Source organism: Orcinus orca, chromosome 8 (assembly GCF_937001465.1).
Source record: "Orcinus orca chromosome 8, mOrcOrc1.1, whole genome shotgun sequence".
NCBI lineage: Eukaryota > Metazoa > Chordata > Mammalia > Artiodactyla > Delphinidae > Orcinus > Orcinus orca.
Genome location: NC_064566.1, coordinates 13,752,271 through 13,770,067, shown reverse-complemented (window position 1 = coordinate 13,770,067; position 17,797 = coordinate 13,752,271). Strand labels below are relative to the sequence as shown.

The 17,797-nt window shown below is 41.4% G+C and overlaps 1 protein-coding gene across 17 annotated transcripts in view; it reads right to left on the bottom strand.

The window, feature by feature from the left end:
- The window catches only part of AMBRA1 (autophagy and beclin 1 regulator 1), a 174,935-nt gene that overhangs the window by 89,067 nt on the left and 68,071 nt on the right, over window positions 1-17,797 (bottom strand). For 13 of the 17 annotated variants that reach the window (XR_007479042.1, XM_049714429.1, XM_049714431.1 and 10 more), the window contains 2 exons: window positions 10,547-10,645; window positions 9,816-9,916 (listed from right to left, as the gene is read on the bottom strand). Coding sequence is in view for 16 of the 17 variants with exons in the window: in XM_049714429.1 (XP_049570386.1) it covers window positions 9,816-9,916; window positions 10,547-10,645 (200 nt within the window). In the remaining variant the exon portion in view is untranslated. The remainder of the gene's footprint in view (window positions 1-9,815; window positions 9,917-10,546; window positions 10,646-17,797) is intronic. The other 4 variants (XM_033411837.2, XM_012538796.3, XM_033411808.2 and 1 more) reach the window with 1 other exon arrangement.

Sequence of the window (17,797 nt, the reverse complement as noted above, 5' to 3'; positions counted from 1 at the left end):
AAAAAATGATGGAGTAGATGGGACAGCAAAGAAGACTGTTTCAAGTCTTTCCAGAGTATGTATAAGACCTCTAATCTTAAGTAAAGTGGAGATTGGCTATTGCCTCCACTGGAAAAAATGGGCTTTGACCTATAATTTGCTCTTTCTTTCCTCACATCTCCTCTGTAGATTTCTATATTGTTGTTTTGAGGGGTTGCAAAACATGTCAAAGCACATACCAATCAGAACCTAAGAAAAGTAAAAGGGTCCTGGCATTACAGTGGGTACTTATAGCCCTAGAGGGCATCTTCAGCTGGCACCTTCAAAATGAGTAGTATTTCTAAGAAGTACACAACCCACAGGACTCAACAAACTTTGAGATCACTCTAGGTCTAGGGAAGCCCCAGAGTACAGAAAACTTACAGTACAAGTAAACAGTGGGGTCTCAATACAGATATGTTGATGCTAACCTTTCTTTTTCAGGAGGAAGAAGGGGAAGAGATAGGAAATTGGTTAAGAAGTTACAAGAAAAGTTATAGGTCAATTTCTCCTAGGAATAAAACTCCTAGCAGAGCTGACAAGAACCTGTTGTCCCAGCATAAAAGCTTAACAGACTCATATTTTCTGCTGTAGAAATGCTGGCAGGTTCTGTGCTCTCATAGCCAGTTTTCTGTGTATACGTCTACCTTAGCATTTAGCACAATACACACTGTCCTATAGCTATTTCTGAGCACGATGGGCTTACGCAGTAGACAGTAAGCTTATGGAGAGCAGAGATCATGTCTTTTTCATCTGGGTACTATCATATACCTAACAGTGTACCATATAAACAACAAAAGCTCAATAAAAGCTTATCGAGTAAAAATGGCTTATATACCAGCTGAGCACTCTGTAGGTAATAACAAATTCATTCATTTTTTCCCCCATTACTCTTAGCTCCAGATCAAGAAGAGTTATACGCCAGGAGCTCACTAGGACCAACAAATCTTAGATTCCTGCAGGCACACTCCTTAATGTGTGGCAAGTCGTCTCTTCCCATTTCTTCCCTCTGCCTCTGTTCCTAGCTTTAATGAGTTAATCTAGAGCAATGTTTCTCAATTTTTCAAGTGCACCAGGATCACCTAGAAGACTCTTTAAAAACAAATTCCTAGGCCCACAACCAGAATTTCTGCTTCAGTGGGTCTGAGGTAGGGATCAAGAATTTGCATTTGTAACAAGTTCCCAAATGATGCTGATGTTATTGGTCCACTTTGAGAGTCCCATGTTGCCAAGGTTACATAGGAGCAAGCACTTAGTCTGGAGAGTAGATGCTTATTTCATGAGCGCAGGTTCTGATGGGAGACAGAAAACGGTTTCTCAAATGCAAACTCTGACTCCTCTAATCTAACCCCCTTGGTTGACATGACTACAGGCAACAATGGACACATTAGCATGTCAAACTATCAACACAGGGATCTTCAGGTTACCATCTGTTGGTGCCTTAGAGCACAAGCTCCCAGTTTTTTCAACTCTCTGACCATAGCAAAGGGGAGAAAGCCCTGCTTGGTACCCAGGAAGTGCACCATTGTTGAGGAAAACAAAAGAAGAGTGAGAGATCAGCAAGGTTATAATCATTGAGGAGACTAGCACAGCTCTAACTCATGCTGGCCCCCAAGATTTACAATAAAAATCATAATGATAATAGCTAAAATCTATTGAACACTTACTTTGTGCAAAAAAAAAAAATCCTATTCTAAGTGTTTCATATATATTAGCTCATTTAATCCTCAAAACAATTCTACGAGCTAAATACTATTCTTACGCCCATTTTACAGATGAAGAAACTGAGTCCCAAGAAAAGGTAAAATAAATTAACCAAGATTACACTGCTAGGAAGTAGCAGCATGAATATCTGAACTTAGATAGTCTAGCTCTGGAGCCCAAACTCTTGAACATTTTGTTCTACTGCCTCTCAAACCAACTCTACACTGCAAGTGGCAGCTGTCCTTCCCAAGCTCCACTCAGGCTCACAGACCCATGCAAAACACAAATGGGGGCACATTCAGAGTCACTTCAAACTGCACCAAAACCCATAAATTCTTGGTCCAAGCCCAGGTTTGAGTTACACACACACACACACACACACACACACACACACACACACACACACGCTAATCTATTAGGATTGGCAGTTAAATTCTCAGGGGAATTATTAAATTTTTAGTGGCAGGGCCAAAACAAAAACAAAAAACACATAGAAACTCAGGCTACAACCTGGCTAGACAGTAAACTCCATTAAGGGCAGAACCATTAAATTCTTTTAACAGACCTAAAGAGGACTTCCCTGGTGGTGCAGTGGTTAACAATCCACCTGCCAATACAGGGGACACAGGTTTGAGCCCTGGCCTGGGAAGACCCCACATGCCACGGAGCAACTAAGCCCGTGTGCCACAACTACTGAGCCTGCTCTCTAGAGCCCGTGAGCCACAACTACTGAGTCCACGCACCACGACTACTGAAGCGCACACACCTAGAGCCCGTGCTCCGCAACAAGAGAAGCCACAGCACCACAACAAAGACCCAACACAGCCAAAAAAAATAAAAAAAAAAAAGACCCAAAGAGCTCTGGAAAATGCTAAGCATTTAGAAAGTTCTATGTACATTTCAAAGTGACGGTCCAGAAAGAGCACAGGAGTTAAGCATCAGTGGGGAGAGATCAAGAGGAAATTTCCTAGGGTAGACAGAGATGGAGGCACAGAAAAACTTAGTCACACATTATAAAAGGAACAGAAAAGTTCACTGACAAGGCCCAATATTCTCCTCTAGAAAAGCCTGAAGAAGCACAGATAATTCAGCTTAGAAACCAGGACCTAGGTTCTTGACAAGCATACTTCTCACTAGTGGAATAAGGAGATGCAGCAAAGGGCTGGGGTAGAGAGAGCATGGATGCTCCAGTGATTGGTGGAAACCAAATCAGTAAAAGGCCCTGGATGCTGTGTAAGGCATCTGTGAAAGCTGGGTTCTCTGGAAGGAGCTGCTTCCCAGGCAACCAAGCCAGCCCCTTATCGCCTTTACTTTCATCACTGGAGCAGAATGAAAGGTAATTGGGTTAATTATTAAAGAGGTCCTAGCTAGTACCACCACCACTAATTGTCCATTAATCTGGGGTTTATAAACAGCTATCTTAATTGATGTTGAGTTGGAATGTGCCACTTACTTTATTAGCCTGGCAACTGGGTACCGGAGAGGTAAAGAACATGGAGAAGGGTCCAGCCAAGGAGATAAAGGGTCCAACACCAGAATTATCATTCATTTCTGTTCATACTCATGTAAGTATACCATGATGGCCTTCAACTGTATTCACTACTTTTCATCTTTCCTAGATTTGCCAACTCAAATGAAGATCTGATATACAGTAATTAAACCATCTGTTGTATTAAACAACTATGATAGTAAATTGAGAAATTAGACTAATTCTTAAATGTCAGCAAGCCCGAGGACCCAGATGTCCACCTAGTTGGCCAAACTAGATTAGACAGGCCTCCTGAGAGTAATTCCCTAAAATACCAGAAAAGTGGGGAATATCTAAGAAAGAGGACCACTGTTTTTAAAAAAGAGGAGAGGAGCAAAAGACAACCAAAAATAAAGTTAACAAGAAAAAGAAAAGTAAATTCTTGCAAAAGGGGTAGCTCTATTTTACTCACAACAGGCAAACAGAAGGATGCCTGGGATATGAGATTACATAAAGCAATAAATTGTAACACTGTATCACTGGGTTTGTAATATATAGACATAATATACATAGCAATAATAGCACAAAGAAGGGGTATGACAATGTAGCTATAATGGAACAAAGTTTCTGTATCTTACCAGAATCAAGTCTCTATAAGTCTGAAGTAGATCCTGATAAAGTACAGTTTAAAATCAAGAAAGGAATTAAAATAGCACATTAGAAGCTATCCACTTAATACAAAAGAAGTCAGTAGGGGCTTCCCTGGTGGCACAGTGGTTAAGAATCTGCCTGCCAATGCAAGGGACACAGGTTCAAGCCCTGGCCTGGGAAGATCCCACATGCCACACGAGCAACTAAGCCCGTGTGCCACAACTACTGAGCCTGCGCTCAAGAGCCCGCAAACCACAACTACTGAGCCCACGTCCCACAACTACTGAAGCCTGTGCGCCTAGAGCCCGTGCTCCTCAACAAGAGAAGTAACTGCAATGAAAAGCCCGTGCACCGCAACAAAGAGTAGCCCCCACTTGCCACAACTAGAGAATGCTCACGCACAGCAACAAAGACCCAACACAGCCAAAAATAAAAACAAACAAATTAATTAACTTTAAAAAAAAGTTAGTAAAGGAGAAACAGTAATAAAAAAAGACATTAGAAATACAGAAAACAGCCAGCAAAATGGCAGGCAAAAATCTAACTATATTAATAACATTAAATGTGAATGGACTAAACAATCTAATCAAACAGCAGAGATTTTCAGACTAGATAAAAAACAACTATATGCTTTCTATAGGAGACACACTTTATATTCTGATATATAAAACAGGCTGAAAGTAAAAGGATGGGTAAAGATATATTACACAACCTACATCCATAAAAGAGCTGGAGTAGCTATACTGATGTAAGAAAAACTAGACTTAAAGACAATATTACTAGAGAATATAACCTTTAAAAATTGTGAATCACTATGTTGTACACCTGAAACTTATATAATATTGTACCATCATCTATACCTGAAAAAAAAAAGACAATATTACACGAGATAGAGGAACATTTTATAACGAAAAAGTTGATTCATCAGGGAGGCAAAACAATTACAAATATATAGGTACCTAACAACAAAGTCCCAAAATATATGAGGCAAAAACTGACAAAACTGAAGGGAGAAATATACAGTTCAGGAATAATATTAGAAATTTCAATACTCCATTCTTAATAATGGGTAGAACAACCTGACAGAAAATCAGCAAGGGTATACAAAACTTGAATAACACTATCAACCAAGTAGATCTCCCTGGCATCTACAGAACCCTCCACATGGCGACAAAAGAATATACAACCTTGCCATGCACACAGGTAACATTCTCCAGAACAGACCATATGTTAAGCCATAAAGCAAGTTTCAATAAATTTACAGTAACTGAAATCATACAAAGTATGTTCTTAGACCACAGTAAAATTAAATAAGAAAGCAACAACAGAAGGAAATTTGTAAAAATTGAAAAACACACTCCTAAACTAATGGCTCAAAGAAGAAATCCTAAGAGAAATTAGGATGACTGGGCACAAAGCCCATGACACTCAACCAGGCCCCAATGACCTGTAGCTAGAAGCAAAAAAATCCTGACACTTCCCATTGATTTTAATCAAAATACTAAATTAAATCCATCAGGACCACATCTGCTGGGAGCAGATGCTCATTAGGATGAAAGTCAAAAAGATTAGACAGAACAGATAACTAATACCCTACATTACCCAGGTCCCTATCCCTCAGCGTTTCTCTTCCAGTAATTACCAGGAAGACGTCAAATGCCAGGGCTTCTCATTTCACTTATATCAGGTCTCAAGCATGCAGAAAAATATTATAGGCTTAAGAACCTTTCGGCAGATACTCCCTACTTGAACTCAGGCAAAACATGGCACAGAAGGCAGAACAGAGTTATTATGAGTCAGGCAGACCTGGTTTAAAGTTCCAGGTCTGCCTCTCACTGCATTATATTGGACAAGTAATGTAACTTCTCTGAACGTCAGCTTTCTTCCCTACAGAATGGAAACACACTATCTACTTCATAGGGCGGTCATAATGTATGGAAAAGCACTTTGGACTGTACCTGGCCCATAGTAGGCAGTCATTAACTTCATTTCCTTCTCTGTTATAGACTGCTATTACTATACAGAGCTAGAGCTGTCTGCTAAAAAGTCAGCAGGGGGAGCGCCCCAGACTTTTGCGTGTTTCCCCAAAAATATACCAGTAAAGTTGCAGTAGCTTTAAATGTAGTTATACCTCTTTAAGTACAGGTTCAGAATTTGTGTTGCTGAAGAAGGGGCCTGGTGTGGGTTGATGGGTGACTGGAGGCCACCAGGAACCTACAGAATTGTGGAGAAGACAACAAGATAAGGCGGAAGAGATGAAGATTAACAGACTATCAAAACACTTCTCTGTAGCAGCTTCTGTTTTATATTACTGCTTTCAGGCTCTTGTGGGAGGAAGTGGGCAGAATGGATCTTAATTTTCTGCAAATCCATTTTTGTTGATGATTCTGAATGGCTTTGGCTAGGGTCCATTGAAAACTCATTTGCCACTGGTAATGCCTCCTAAAACTGCAGGTGTGTATATACTTTGTCCCTCCAGGTCTGCCAAATTTCCATGCTTCACCCCTACAAAAAGCCACTCACCATACAAAGGTTTCTGCCTTATATTTGGAGCTAAGAACCAAACAGCAAGACTGAGGTACAGCCAACCACCTAAACTCTGAGCTACAGAAGAGCAGGGATCTTGTCTGTCTTATTCACTCTGGTAGCCTACAACAGTGCCTGGCACACAGCTGCGGAACAAACGTCTACTGAATCTAATTGTTCTGAGACCATCACAACCTCATTCCAATCATGTAAGAGAAAGTGCCTTTCCAGGAAAATTGGGAGTGCTTACTGCTAAAACACTAATTTGTCTTCACTTCAAAAGCCATTATTACAGCAGCTCTATCTATTACATGATCACAAAATAAGTTTAATAAAAAGCAAAACATCTGTGTCCAGGAGGGCATGAAGGCTCGGGGAAAGGCCTATTATATAATAAGATTTTCCTTAGCAAGCACTACTGGGTCACAAAAAGCTATGTCTAGAAACCACTTAAAATAGAGGAATTAGAACAAATAAGAAAACCCCTGAAGATCAGCCAAGTTCCCTGGGACCTCTTTCCCTTTTCTAGATTAAGGACCTAGAAGAAGAATGCTATTTTGATGCTCTGTCCTTAAAAATAGCTGTGGGGAGGCAGGCAGACTAGGAAACAGAAGTCCCACTGCCTGGTTCACTTCTGGCTCCTCTACTTCTAGCTGCATCACTCTGGGCAAGTTAGCCTTCTGGGCTTCAGTTCCCACCACTGTTAGATAATAGCACCCATCTCATAGGATTACTGTGAGAATGAAATGAAATATGACTAGGAAGAGCACTTAAAACACTCCCTAGCATACAGCCAATGCTCAATGAATGTTAAGCTTTTTTTTGTTGCTGTTATTATTATCATTGGTATTTTCTCAAGAGAAGAATAAAAGTAACACAAAACTGTCAACAGAATCTGGAGGGACATCCAAATGTCTACAAATGATGAGGGCATTTAAGAAAAGACCAGTGGGGTAGATGCAAACTATTACATACAGAATGGATAAACAACAAGGTCCTACTGTATAGCACGGGGAACTATATTCAATATCCTGGGATAAACCATAATGAAAAATAATATAAAAAAGAAAATATATATGTGTATAACTGAGTCACTTTGCTGTACAGCAGAAATTAACACAACATTGTAAAACAAGTATACTTCAATAAAAAAAAGAAGAAAAAAGAAGAAAAGACCAGTGGATACTCTGCAACATGCATCTTGAGAAAATGGGAGAAATGAGTTTAAATGTGAATGGAAACCATCCACTAATCTAATTCAAGAATGAGCTTCTTGAGAGCCTAGATTTCCTTCCTCTCAAGGCACTCTACATCTTTTGTTAGAGAACTTTTCTCAGTAGATTTCATGTTTGTAAACTGCCTGCTGGAACATAACCCCTATATTCAAAGGTATCCACAAGTGAAACTGGGCTATTTGGGGTCAGACCTCTGGGCATAAAGCAGGGAAGAAGAAATGGAGGCAAAGAGTTATTAGATCAAAGGAGAGAAAAACAACATACAGCTGTTCCAAAAAAACTAAATGCAAAGGAAATAGAGACTTCCCAGCAGTAGAGGAGCAGGGAGCTGCTGTGTTGGGTGGTAGAGGCAGATGTCTGGAACAAAGAAGGGTGGAGAAGAACTCTGTAGTACTGTCTGGCAGCAAGTGATTATCTGCCAGTGAGGAGCTTCCACGTGCCATTAGCCAAGCCACACAGAAGCGCCAAGCAAGGAGAGCCATGGGGTCTGTTTACCGACTAGGGCCCTCCTCAGTCAAAGTTGTCAGGACACCATGGTGCAGTCTACTCCCCCACCAAGCCTGGGCCTATGAAGCCCTGGTGTCCAGTAGAGAGAAACCATTGAGGTTTCTGGGGTTTCTAGGCCTTGACACTGGGTCAAGGATACTGCTACTTAAAGGAAGCCAGATCCCATGGCTTACCAGCTGCCACAACAGCTTGGTCAGAAATCATATTCCCCCAGCCTGACAGTGCTACTGCCTCACACCGATCCCTCTCTACCTTTAACCATCACGTGGCCCAGATTTTCCAAAACGTAATGTCATTTGAATTTTTTAAATAAAGATGCTTATTAAAGATACACCAAGAGACTTCCCTGGTGGCACAGTGGTTAAGAATCTGCCTGCCAATGCAGGGGACACAGGATCAATCCCTGAAGATCCCACATGCTGTGGAGCAACTAAGCCCATGCGCCACAACTACTGAGCCTGCGCTCTAGAGCCCACGAGCCACAACTACTGAGCCCACGTGCCACAACTACTGAAGCCCGTGCACTGCAACGAAGAGTAACCCCTGCTCGCTGCAACTAGAGAAAGCCTGCGCACAGCAATGAAGACCCAGCGCAGCCAAAAATTTAATTTATTTTTAAAAAAATACACCAAAATGTGGCTTGATTTTTACAGTTTTTAATGCCTTCACATACATAAATTTACAAGTTGGCAGTGGAGGTGGGGGGGAAGGGGGAAAAGAGAAAAACCTTTGTTAGAAAAAAAATAGATTCTGCTTTGTTTCCTTCTCTAGACTGCCCAGAAGCAGCAGCACACACTGGGTCTCAGCCCAGTCACATCACGCATATTAGCCCCAAAACGTTGGTCACTAAGTTATTCAGCCACCATAAAACTGCATCGGCTGGGTTTGTCCAGTCCATTTTCTATTCTGTGGAAATTTCTAAGCCAGCTCCATGGGTCCCTCTCCTCCTTCTTCCTCTGAAGATTATTCCACAGGGCCTGGAAACTCCATGTGCTGGCAGCAGCAATGGGTTGGAGAGGTGTGCTTTCAGTCCTAATTAAATCACAGGATCTGGCTCATGCGTACCTCAACAATAAAACATGAGCAAGGCATCTTTATCATTCAATTTAAAAAGTCTATTTGCTGGATTAAGAAACAAACGGTTTAAATAAATTTTAAAAAAGATGTCTGGGGACCTCCCTGGTGGTGAAGTAGATAAGAATCCGCCTGCCAATGCAGGGGACATGGGTTCGACCCCTGGCCCGGGAAGATCCCACATGCTGTGCAGCAACTAAGCCTGCACACCACAACTACTGAGCCCACATGCCACAACTACTGAAGCCCGCGTGCCCGGAGCCCGTGCTCCGCAACAAAGAGAAGCCACCGCAATGAGAAGCCCACACACTGCAACAAAGAGTAGCTCCCGCTCGCTGCAACGGGAGAAAAGCCCGTGTGCAGCAACGAAGACCCAACGCAGCCAAAAATAGATAAATAAATTAATTAATTAAAAAAGAGATGTCTGAAGGAAGTGGGAATGGGCAAAAGAAGCAGCTTTCCTCAATCTGTAGTTTCCTGCCCTGAAGTAAGGAACCAAGTACAAGACCTTAAAAAAGAGTTTTCAGCCAGATGCCAAGATGCCATCACATCAGCATAGGTAAAGGAGGGGAAAGCTTTACACGGCTCCCTCCCCCTTTAAATTTTCAAAATCCAAAGAAACAACTCCTTACCTGCCAGGACCCTGTTAACAGAAGAGTGAGTAGCCAAGCCAGGCTGTCCACGTTCATGAAAAATCCCAGCATAAGGCAAGTACTCAGGCAGCAAGAAACGCCTATAAGATGGGAAGGAAATCCAAAAAAGAGGGGATATATGTATATGCATAGCTGATTCATTTTGCTGTACAGCAGAAACTAATACAACATTGTAAAGCAACTACACACCAATAAAAATTAATTTAAAAAAACGCCTATATGAAGGAATCACGCGTTAAAAGCCTACTACAGACTGCCTTAAAACAAAGGAGATATACTATCTACCAACCCTCAACAATCAAAGATAAGGGATCCACTAAGCCTAGGAATCCAAAGAAACCTAGAGCAGAGTACAATTCCTCTCACACGTTTGCATCTTCTTCCAATCTTTCTTCTAAAGTTTCCCGGGGCTTCTATTCTTGAACAGGATGCTCCCAATGCCATTTTTCTATGTCTTTTCATTGTGGTTAATCATTTCCTGTCAAGTCTTTAGGTGGCAGGGCTGGACTATAGGCTCACTAGGAAATAATTCCAGATATGGACAATCCACCAGATTGTCCATATCTGGAATTATCTGTCCAGGACAAATAATTTTGTCCAAATAGGTCTGTCCAGGACAAACCTACCAGAAAGTAGGTTTAAAAATCCCAGCCTCTCATAAAGCCTCCCTCAGAAAAGTCTCTCATAAAAGTTGACTATCCAGTTCTTACCTTGGGACAAAGCGTCCAAGTGAAGGTGCAGACATCCGGGCATTTCGTGGAGCTCGGTGCCTGGATCTGTCACCATTGTCCCTGGAGAAAACAAAAAGACTACACCTAAGAGAGTCACTAAAGCAGAAACAGACACCAGCCCAAAAGACAGACATCCCGCAAACTAAATTCCTACACTTAGGTGAAGGTCCCAGAGAAATTAGTCATCTGGTTGCTTACTAATTTGGGTGGCACATTAATATACTACGTTTCTGGAGTACCACAATTAAAATAATTATGAGCATTTACTAACAGTTCAGTAAGAAGGAAGATTTTTCTTGAAATAATGTGGTCTCTGAACTCTGCAGCATCTGAAATTGAAGCCAAGTTTAGATCTTCTAAAGGGATTTAGAATGGATATGTATATAAACATATCTCTTTCTAGACTGAAAGACAGAGAAACTTTGGCTTCGGGGGATCTTGAAGGAAGAAGAATTCTCCCATCAAGTTCATTCAACAAATGGTTATCTTTAAATCTGTTTAGGTCCTTGGTGTGGAAAAATCATGGATACGTGAAAGAAAAACAACACAAGAAAAAGACTAGGCAGTCCTTTCTTTTAGAGATTGAAAAATTAACAATGATGAAGATTATTAGACAATGCAATCCTAAGCTTGGTCATTTGATTAAAAAGAAAAAAGTCTAGTGTTTTCTTTATGGTCTGTTAAAGTAATGGTAATAAACACCATTTACGAAATATCTACTAAGTCCTAATACAAAGGTTATTAATATGTTACCCCATTTAATCTTTTGAGTTTCCCATTAAGTCTCATTAGATCTGTTTCACAGATAAGGAAACTAAGGACCAGAGAGGCAAATACCCAAGGTCACACAACTAGTAAGTGGTTGAGACAAGATTCAAGGAAGATCCATCTGACTCTGAAGCCCTTGCTCTTTCCACTACACTTCACTGCTTCCTACAAGAGAAGACAACAGAAACTTCACGTGGCTTAGTTTCCAATGCATCAAAGGAACAATAAGCCAAAGGGCACTCTGGCTGGATAGAGCAGTTAATTAGCTGTTTAACCAACTCCACAAAATAAATGAACCTCTTGAGAGCTTGATTTGGGGTATGTTCTGAATTCTTCCTTTGGATTATCTTCAACTTAATGAGATAATCTTCAAACTGGCACTGTAACCAAAGTTAAGACAACACTTTGGCTTTCAAGTGTACTACTGGGACCCTTACAAACCAGAAATGAAAGCCTAGGAAGGTTTTTATATCTTGGTGGAACTGGATGCTGAGCATTTAGAGACAAATCAATATCAGGGATACTGGAAGCTGATCCATTAAAAGTCAGTACTTGGTTTTTATTTTCGCAGAAGAGAAAGCATATTACTGTTTTCTTTAACACATCATACTCCTGTGACTTGAAACTCTACAGATGAAGGGAGAGGCAAGGAAAGAGAGATAAGACCATATGGAAAGTGAAAAGGGGATTATAAAGAACAACGAGATCAGAAGTTCCTGACCAGCAGACTGCAGCTCTGGGGAGCCCACAAATTATTATAAGGAGTAGCTGAATATCAAACAAATAAGACAGCTCCCAAATTAAGTATATTATTATTTTTCAAGTATATGTAGATTCAAGTTGTGATCAAAGCACCAACTCGGTTAAAAGTACAAGTGGGGGCTTCCCTGGTGGCGCAGTGGTTGAGAGTCCGCCCGCCAATGCAGGGGACACGGGTTCGTGCCCCAGTCTGGGAAGATCCCACATGTCGCGCGGAGCGGCTGGGCCCGTGAGCCATGGCCGCTGAGCCTGCGCGTCCGGAGCCTGTGCTCCGCAACGGGAGAGGCCACAACAGTGAGAGGCCCACGTACCGCAAAAAAAAAAAAAAAAAAAAAGTACAAGTGAACTCATGACAGCTTTTCATAACAGTATATTTTACTTACAGATGGGCACTAAAAGTGCAACTAATTATCATGAGAGAAGTTAGAACACATATTAAAGTTAAGAAGGGTCCTAAGGGGGGGGAGGAAGGGTCCTAAGCCTCAAAAAGGTTGAAAATTAAGTTACAGAAAGAAGCATCATGGGACAAATCCAATTACTTTATTCTACAGCTAAGAAAGAGCTGGCCTTCCCAGAACCATGCTGTGGAGCTGACAATTTACTTCTGAACAAGGACCAAAGAGCCCTCTCTCTCTGGACAATAAACAGTGCTCTATCTGGCATTAGCAGAGTTGAAGAGCAGGGAAGGAGAGGGATGTACAGGAGACAGTACTGATCAGCAGTTGCCAGAATCAAACATGACACAGAGCTGGGTGAAAGGACATACGAAGATAACTTAGAAAGATGGACAAATGCCAGGGCTGGGAGAAAATTTGGCTCCTATGACATATTTCACAAGCCTCTTTTAATTGTTATTAAAACCTAAAAACAATTAACTTCTTTCTGATTCAATTTCTCCTTCCGTCTAAAAAAAAAAAGGGGAGGAGGAAGGGCAAAACATGGTCAGAGATAATGGCTTTATGTTATTTAGAGATTACCGGAAGAGATACATATATATGAAAATCAGCTGGCTCAGATACAAGCAGTCTCAGAATGATGGTTACATTAGGCACCGCAAAAGAGGCAATAATATTAAGTGAGTGGAGATGTATCTCTTGGTCCTCAGTTTAACGTCTTGACTAATGATGGGGAAGTAGGAGTTAAACAGCATCTCAATAAAATGTAGAGAAGACTTCAAATTGAAAGTGTTGAGCACACTAGCAAAGAAGGAGAAATGACAGAATTGTACACAGAACAATTAGTAAAATGTGAAATGTGGTGAACACGCAAATGAGATGCTGCCTATGGGAGAAAAAAACACAGGCATCTAGGAGAAAATAGCCTAGAACAGCTCAAACATTTCCTGACCAGGAAAAACTTAAAACATGAATGGGTAAGGTGGCAAAGGCCAGAATGTCCAACCACAGGACAAGTTAAGCAAGTAGAGGGCAAAAGCCCCACGTTTTAATGCTGGCACACAAAAATCCCTGACTAAAAGCATGGCCCTAAATAAATTAGAGGTGAAAAGAGCAACTAATGACTCTAGCTTCTATAGTCTAAAAAGAAGGGAAAATTCAAAATAAGGAGCTGAGATGGGGAAACAAACTTCAATGCAAAGGATATCTGCAAGGGCGGGGTCAGGGTAGAAGTGAGGGGAGAGGAAGAGTGGTTAAGAGTTTCAAAAAAAGGAAAAAAAAAAGTTTCAAGAAAAGGGCAAAGAAATTAAAAGTACTTAAAATAATGTTCAATTTAGAAAACTACACAGACTCTGACACTCACTTCAGTGCTGATACAAGACCAACTTGGAGCAAGCCTCCACAAGATGAAGAAGGCAAATTTAGGCAGAGACTAAAGATTAGAAGATGTTTGCCAGATGAACAGTGGGAGAAAGGCAGACCCAGAAAGACAGTTTACCTTAGGAATAATGGAGGGTGATAAATACTGGGCCTAACATAACATAGCCCATGCCCTTTTCAAGGGCAGTACTTAAAAAAAAACAAAAACAAAAACAGTGAAGACCAGAGTATGCAAGCACGCTGGTACCACTCCTCTATCACTGGAGGACTCTTTCTCTCCAGAATACTTTTCAGGGAAACACCAGAGAAATCCTCATCAATTTCATCAGCCAGAAGCTGCCTTTAAGCCAGCAGGATAGAAGCTGGCTGAGTTATTAATGGCCTTCCCAGTTGTTGAACTCTGTGCATCTCTGATTAACTCTCAGAAGGCTATTTGGGAAGGAGAGAGGGAAAAAAATAAGACTTTCTCATAAAAGATTTTGTAAGGAAAAATCACCCTTCAAACAAGCATCCAAGACAACTGACAAATACAAGAAAATGCATCTATGGAACAAGGGAGAAACACAGCAGCTACTCTTGCTAAATGCCTGGGATTAATTGCCTCAGAGAGAAGCTGTAACTTAAAGGAATGTAAAATACACCTACAGACTGCTGTCTGAGTCCTAACCAGAGAGTCAGGCTGCCATTACTACTCAGTGACAAATGGCTCTGACTTGGGCCTTTGTAAATAAAGCTCTGGCAGCACAAAGCTCAAAAGGCCATTATCTTCTTGACAATACACAGTTGACTGTGCTGAAAATTAGACCATTAAAAAAATACTTGTTTCCCTGTGCTCTTCAGTTTCTACTCAATCTCCAGACAGTAGAAGGCCTAGCTGGTGTTCCTGTCCTTGGATGGCACAGTGATCTTGGTCAAGTCCTTTCTTTACTCGGGTGCTATTAGTAAGGCTCTAGACTCTACTTCGAAGGACTGTGCACGCATGTCAGGGCTAGATTTCTGGGAGGAAGGCACAGGCCCAGCTGATATCATTCATAGGGGATACCTAATAGCATAGGTCTCTTGGAACTTCAGAGCCTTAATTTTTCTCCAAGGAATAGTAATATAACAGATAATTACCACTTACAAATTCCTCTCCTTTCTTTTTCTTTCCTTTTTTTTTTTTTTTAATTTGTTTGTTTGGCTGCATTGGGTCTTCGTTGCTGCGTACGGGCTTTCTCTAGCTGCGGCGAGCGGGGGCTACTCTTTGTTGCGGTGCGCGGGCTGCTCATTGCTGTGGCTTCTCTTGTTGTGGAGCACAGGCTCTAGGCACGCGGGTTTCCGTAGCTGTGGTACGCGGGGCTCAGTAGTTGTGGCTCACAGGCTCTAGAGTGCAGGCTCAGTAGTTGTGGTGCACGGGCTTAGTTGCTCCGTGGCATGTGGGATCTTCCCGGACCAGGGCTTGAACCCATTTCCCCTGCACTGGCAGGCGGATTCTTAACCACTGCGCCACCAGGGAAGTCCTCTCCTTTCTTGTTCTACCTTTAATTTCATCTGCATGTATTATGCAAATCCATATTCCTATTGTGTATTTTATGTTAAAAAATAAATACATATCTCTAAGTGATAGCTATCCTCCTTTCCCCCTCTTCCTTCACAGCTGTTTAATTCTTTAAATCCAGATATATTCCATTTTCTTTCTCTTCTCCTAGCATTCCTCATAATAAATATTCATATGTATTTTAGTTGCCCAGAAAGAATACTAATTTTAAAGCTGCCAAGCAATATTATATATTTCTAAGCAATAGGCTCAAAACCCTCAGGAAAGAGCTGGAATTCAGGTAGGCATATATTTTATAAATCTATTGGGGCTCCACAGGTACCAGATATCCTATTCCTAATCCTCAGGAAGTCTCTCCACTTTTCTGAAACTTTTCATTATTCTACCTCTGCTGAGTACAAGGGAAATCCTTCTAAGATAGGTAGTTAGCTCCAACAAAGATCCAAGAGCTTTAGGGCTAAAATAAACTTCAGAGATTATCTAATCTAATTTTACAAGGTCAGACATTGAGGCCTAGGGTAGGAGAGGGACTTGCCAAAGATCAAATGGCATATCAGAGGCTCAGCCGAAACTGGAACGCGGGGCTATTCCCTAGACAATAGTTGTCAGGCTCTGGGGACCAGTGGGCACTAACAGGAGATCCCAGTTCCAATCACAGCTGTTCTGGGAGTCACTTGCTACTTTATAAACTTAGCTCAAAATCAGTTCCAGTAAGAGTAAAAAAGGACTCCGGCAACATTTTATTTGGAGAAGTAGGAAGTGAGGCAGCTGAGCTCTCACACAGCTCAACTCCCCAGGAACATTCACAAACAGGCCCCACTCTTATAAAACACCAAGGCCTCTTATGTCTAATACTTAACATTCAGTCCTCATATGTCCTCATATGTATTTTGCCCACTGTTTTCTAACTGGTTTTCCTGCATCCATATACTTGCCACCTGCCTAACAACCGCTGTCAGAATTCGCTGCCTAAAACACATGTTGAATAATGGCTGTCCCTAGACAAAAACAAGGTTAAAATTTCTCAGCCAGGCACTCCAGGCCCTCCACAGTCCATGTCTTTCCGATCTTATCGCTCAAAGTACAAATACTCCGTTGTTCTAACCACAGATGTATGCAGGGTCTCTGAACAAACCCTGTAAATCTTCTGTGTCTGGGCTTTTGCTTAAGCTACTCCTTTGTCTAGAATCTCCTTCCCTACTTCCATCCTCCACGTCAATTCATTGAAGTCCTATGGGGTCTTCACACCTAGCTGAAACCCATGAAGCCTTCTCACATCTCCCCAAGTACTCTCTCCCTTCATACAATGCTGTCCTGTACTTTAGGGGTACCTTATTACAGTCTATCTTATAAGATATTGTGTAAAAATCTGATGTTATTCCATAGCTTAAAACTCTTCAGTGACTCCCTCTCACCTGCAGGGTACAGTTCTCCTCCTTTGCAAGGCACACAAGACTCCCCAGGATCTGGTACCACTCTAACTCTCGGGGCTCATCTCCTGCTGTATCTTGGACTTTACAACCTGACCATACTTGTCAACAAGGGAATTCTTGACATGCTCCATGCTGTTTCATGTTTCTATGACTATGCATTTATTTGCCTTTCTTCTAAGTATATCTGGAGAAAAGTCCTATTTTAAGACTTTCTCTTTTATAAACCCACGCTGTAAAAAACAATCAACCACCACAAACATCAATTAAATGAAATTATTTAAAACTCTGGTAAAAAGGAAGTGAATGGTTTCTTATCTCATCTCACTTTAAGAACTACTTCTATACAATACCACCACTCAATAACTGTAGCTGGTTGCCTGATCCTTGACTGCTTTGGCAGGTTCCAGTCTGTAAAGAGAACAGTCACTTTACAGCGTGTTCCCTTATAGTTTCTCTTGCACTTCTAATATCAAAGAGATTATGGTCTGTAAGTCAAAGGAAGAAACAAAGGCAACCCCATTTCAGAATGAAGTACACGACTTCTTGCTCTGAAGATCTGCCCCTTCCCTTTCTCGGCTATAAGCAACATATCTGTTATTAGTAGTCACTGACTCCCATAGGAGTCCTGGAAATTTCGGGCATAGAAGAGAGAGCAGGGGCAAGCAAACACTACCAAGGACATGTGACTTCACTCTCCTGGAATTTCTAGCCATGAGAACTTGACACAAGTATATGAGTCTCACAAAGCTGTCAGGATTTCACCTATAGACAGATAAGAGTAACATCATCGGGTTTCTAACATATTTTCTTTGTGTGACTCAATTAAATTTCCATAGTGGCAAAAGGGCAGATGAAGAATATTAAATTCTGAACTATAAAGGCGAGTAACTTCTATGCCACACCCAGTCAGATGGCAGAACGGAGTGACAGCCTTCAGAACTGTCCTCAGCTACATTAT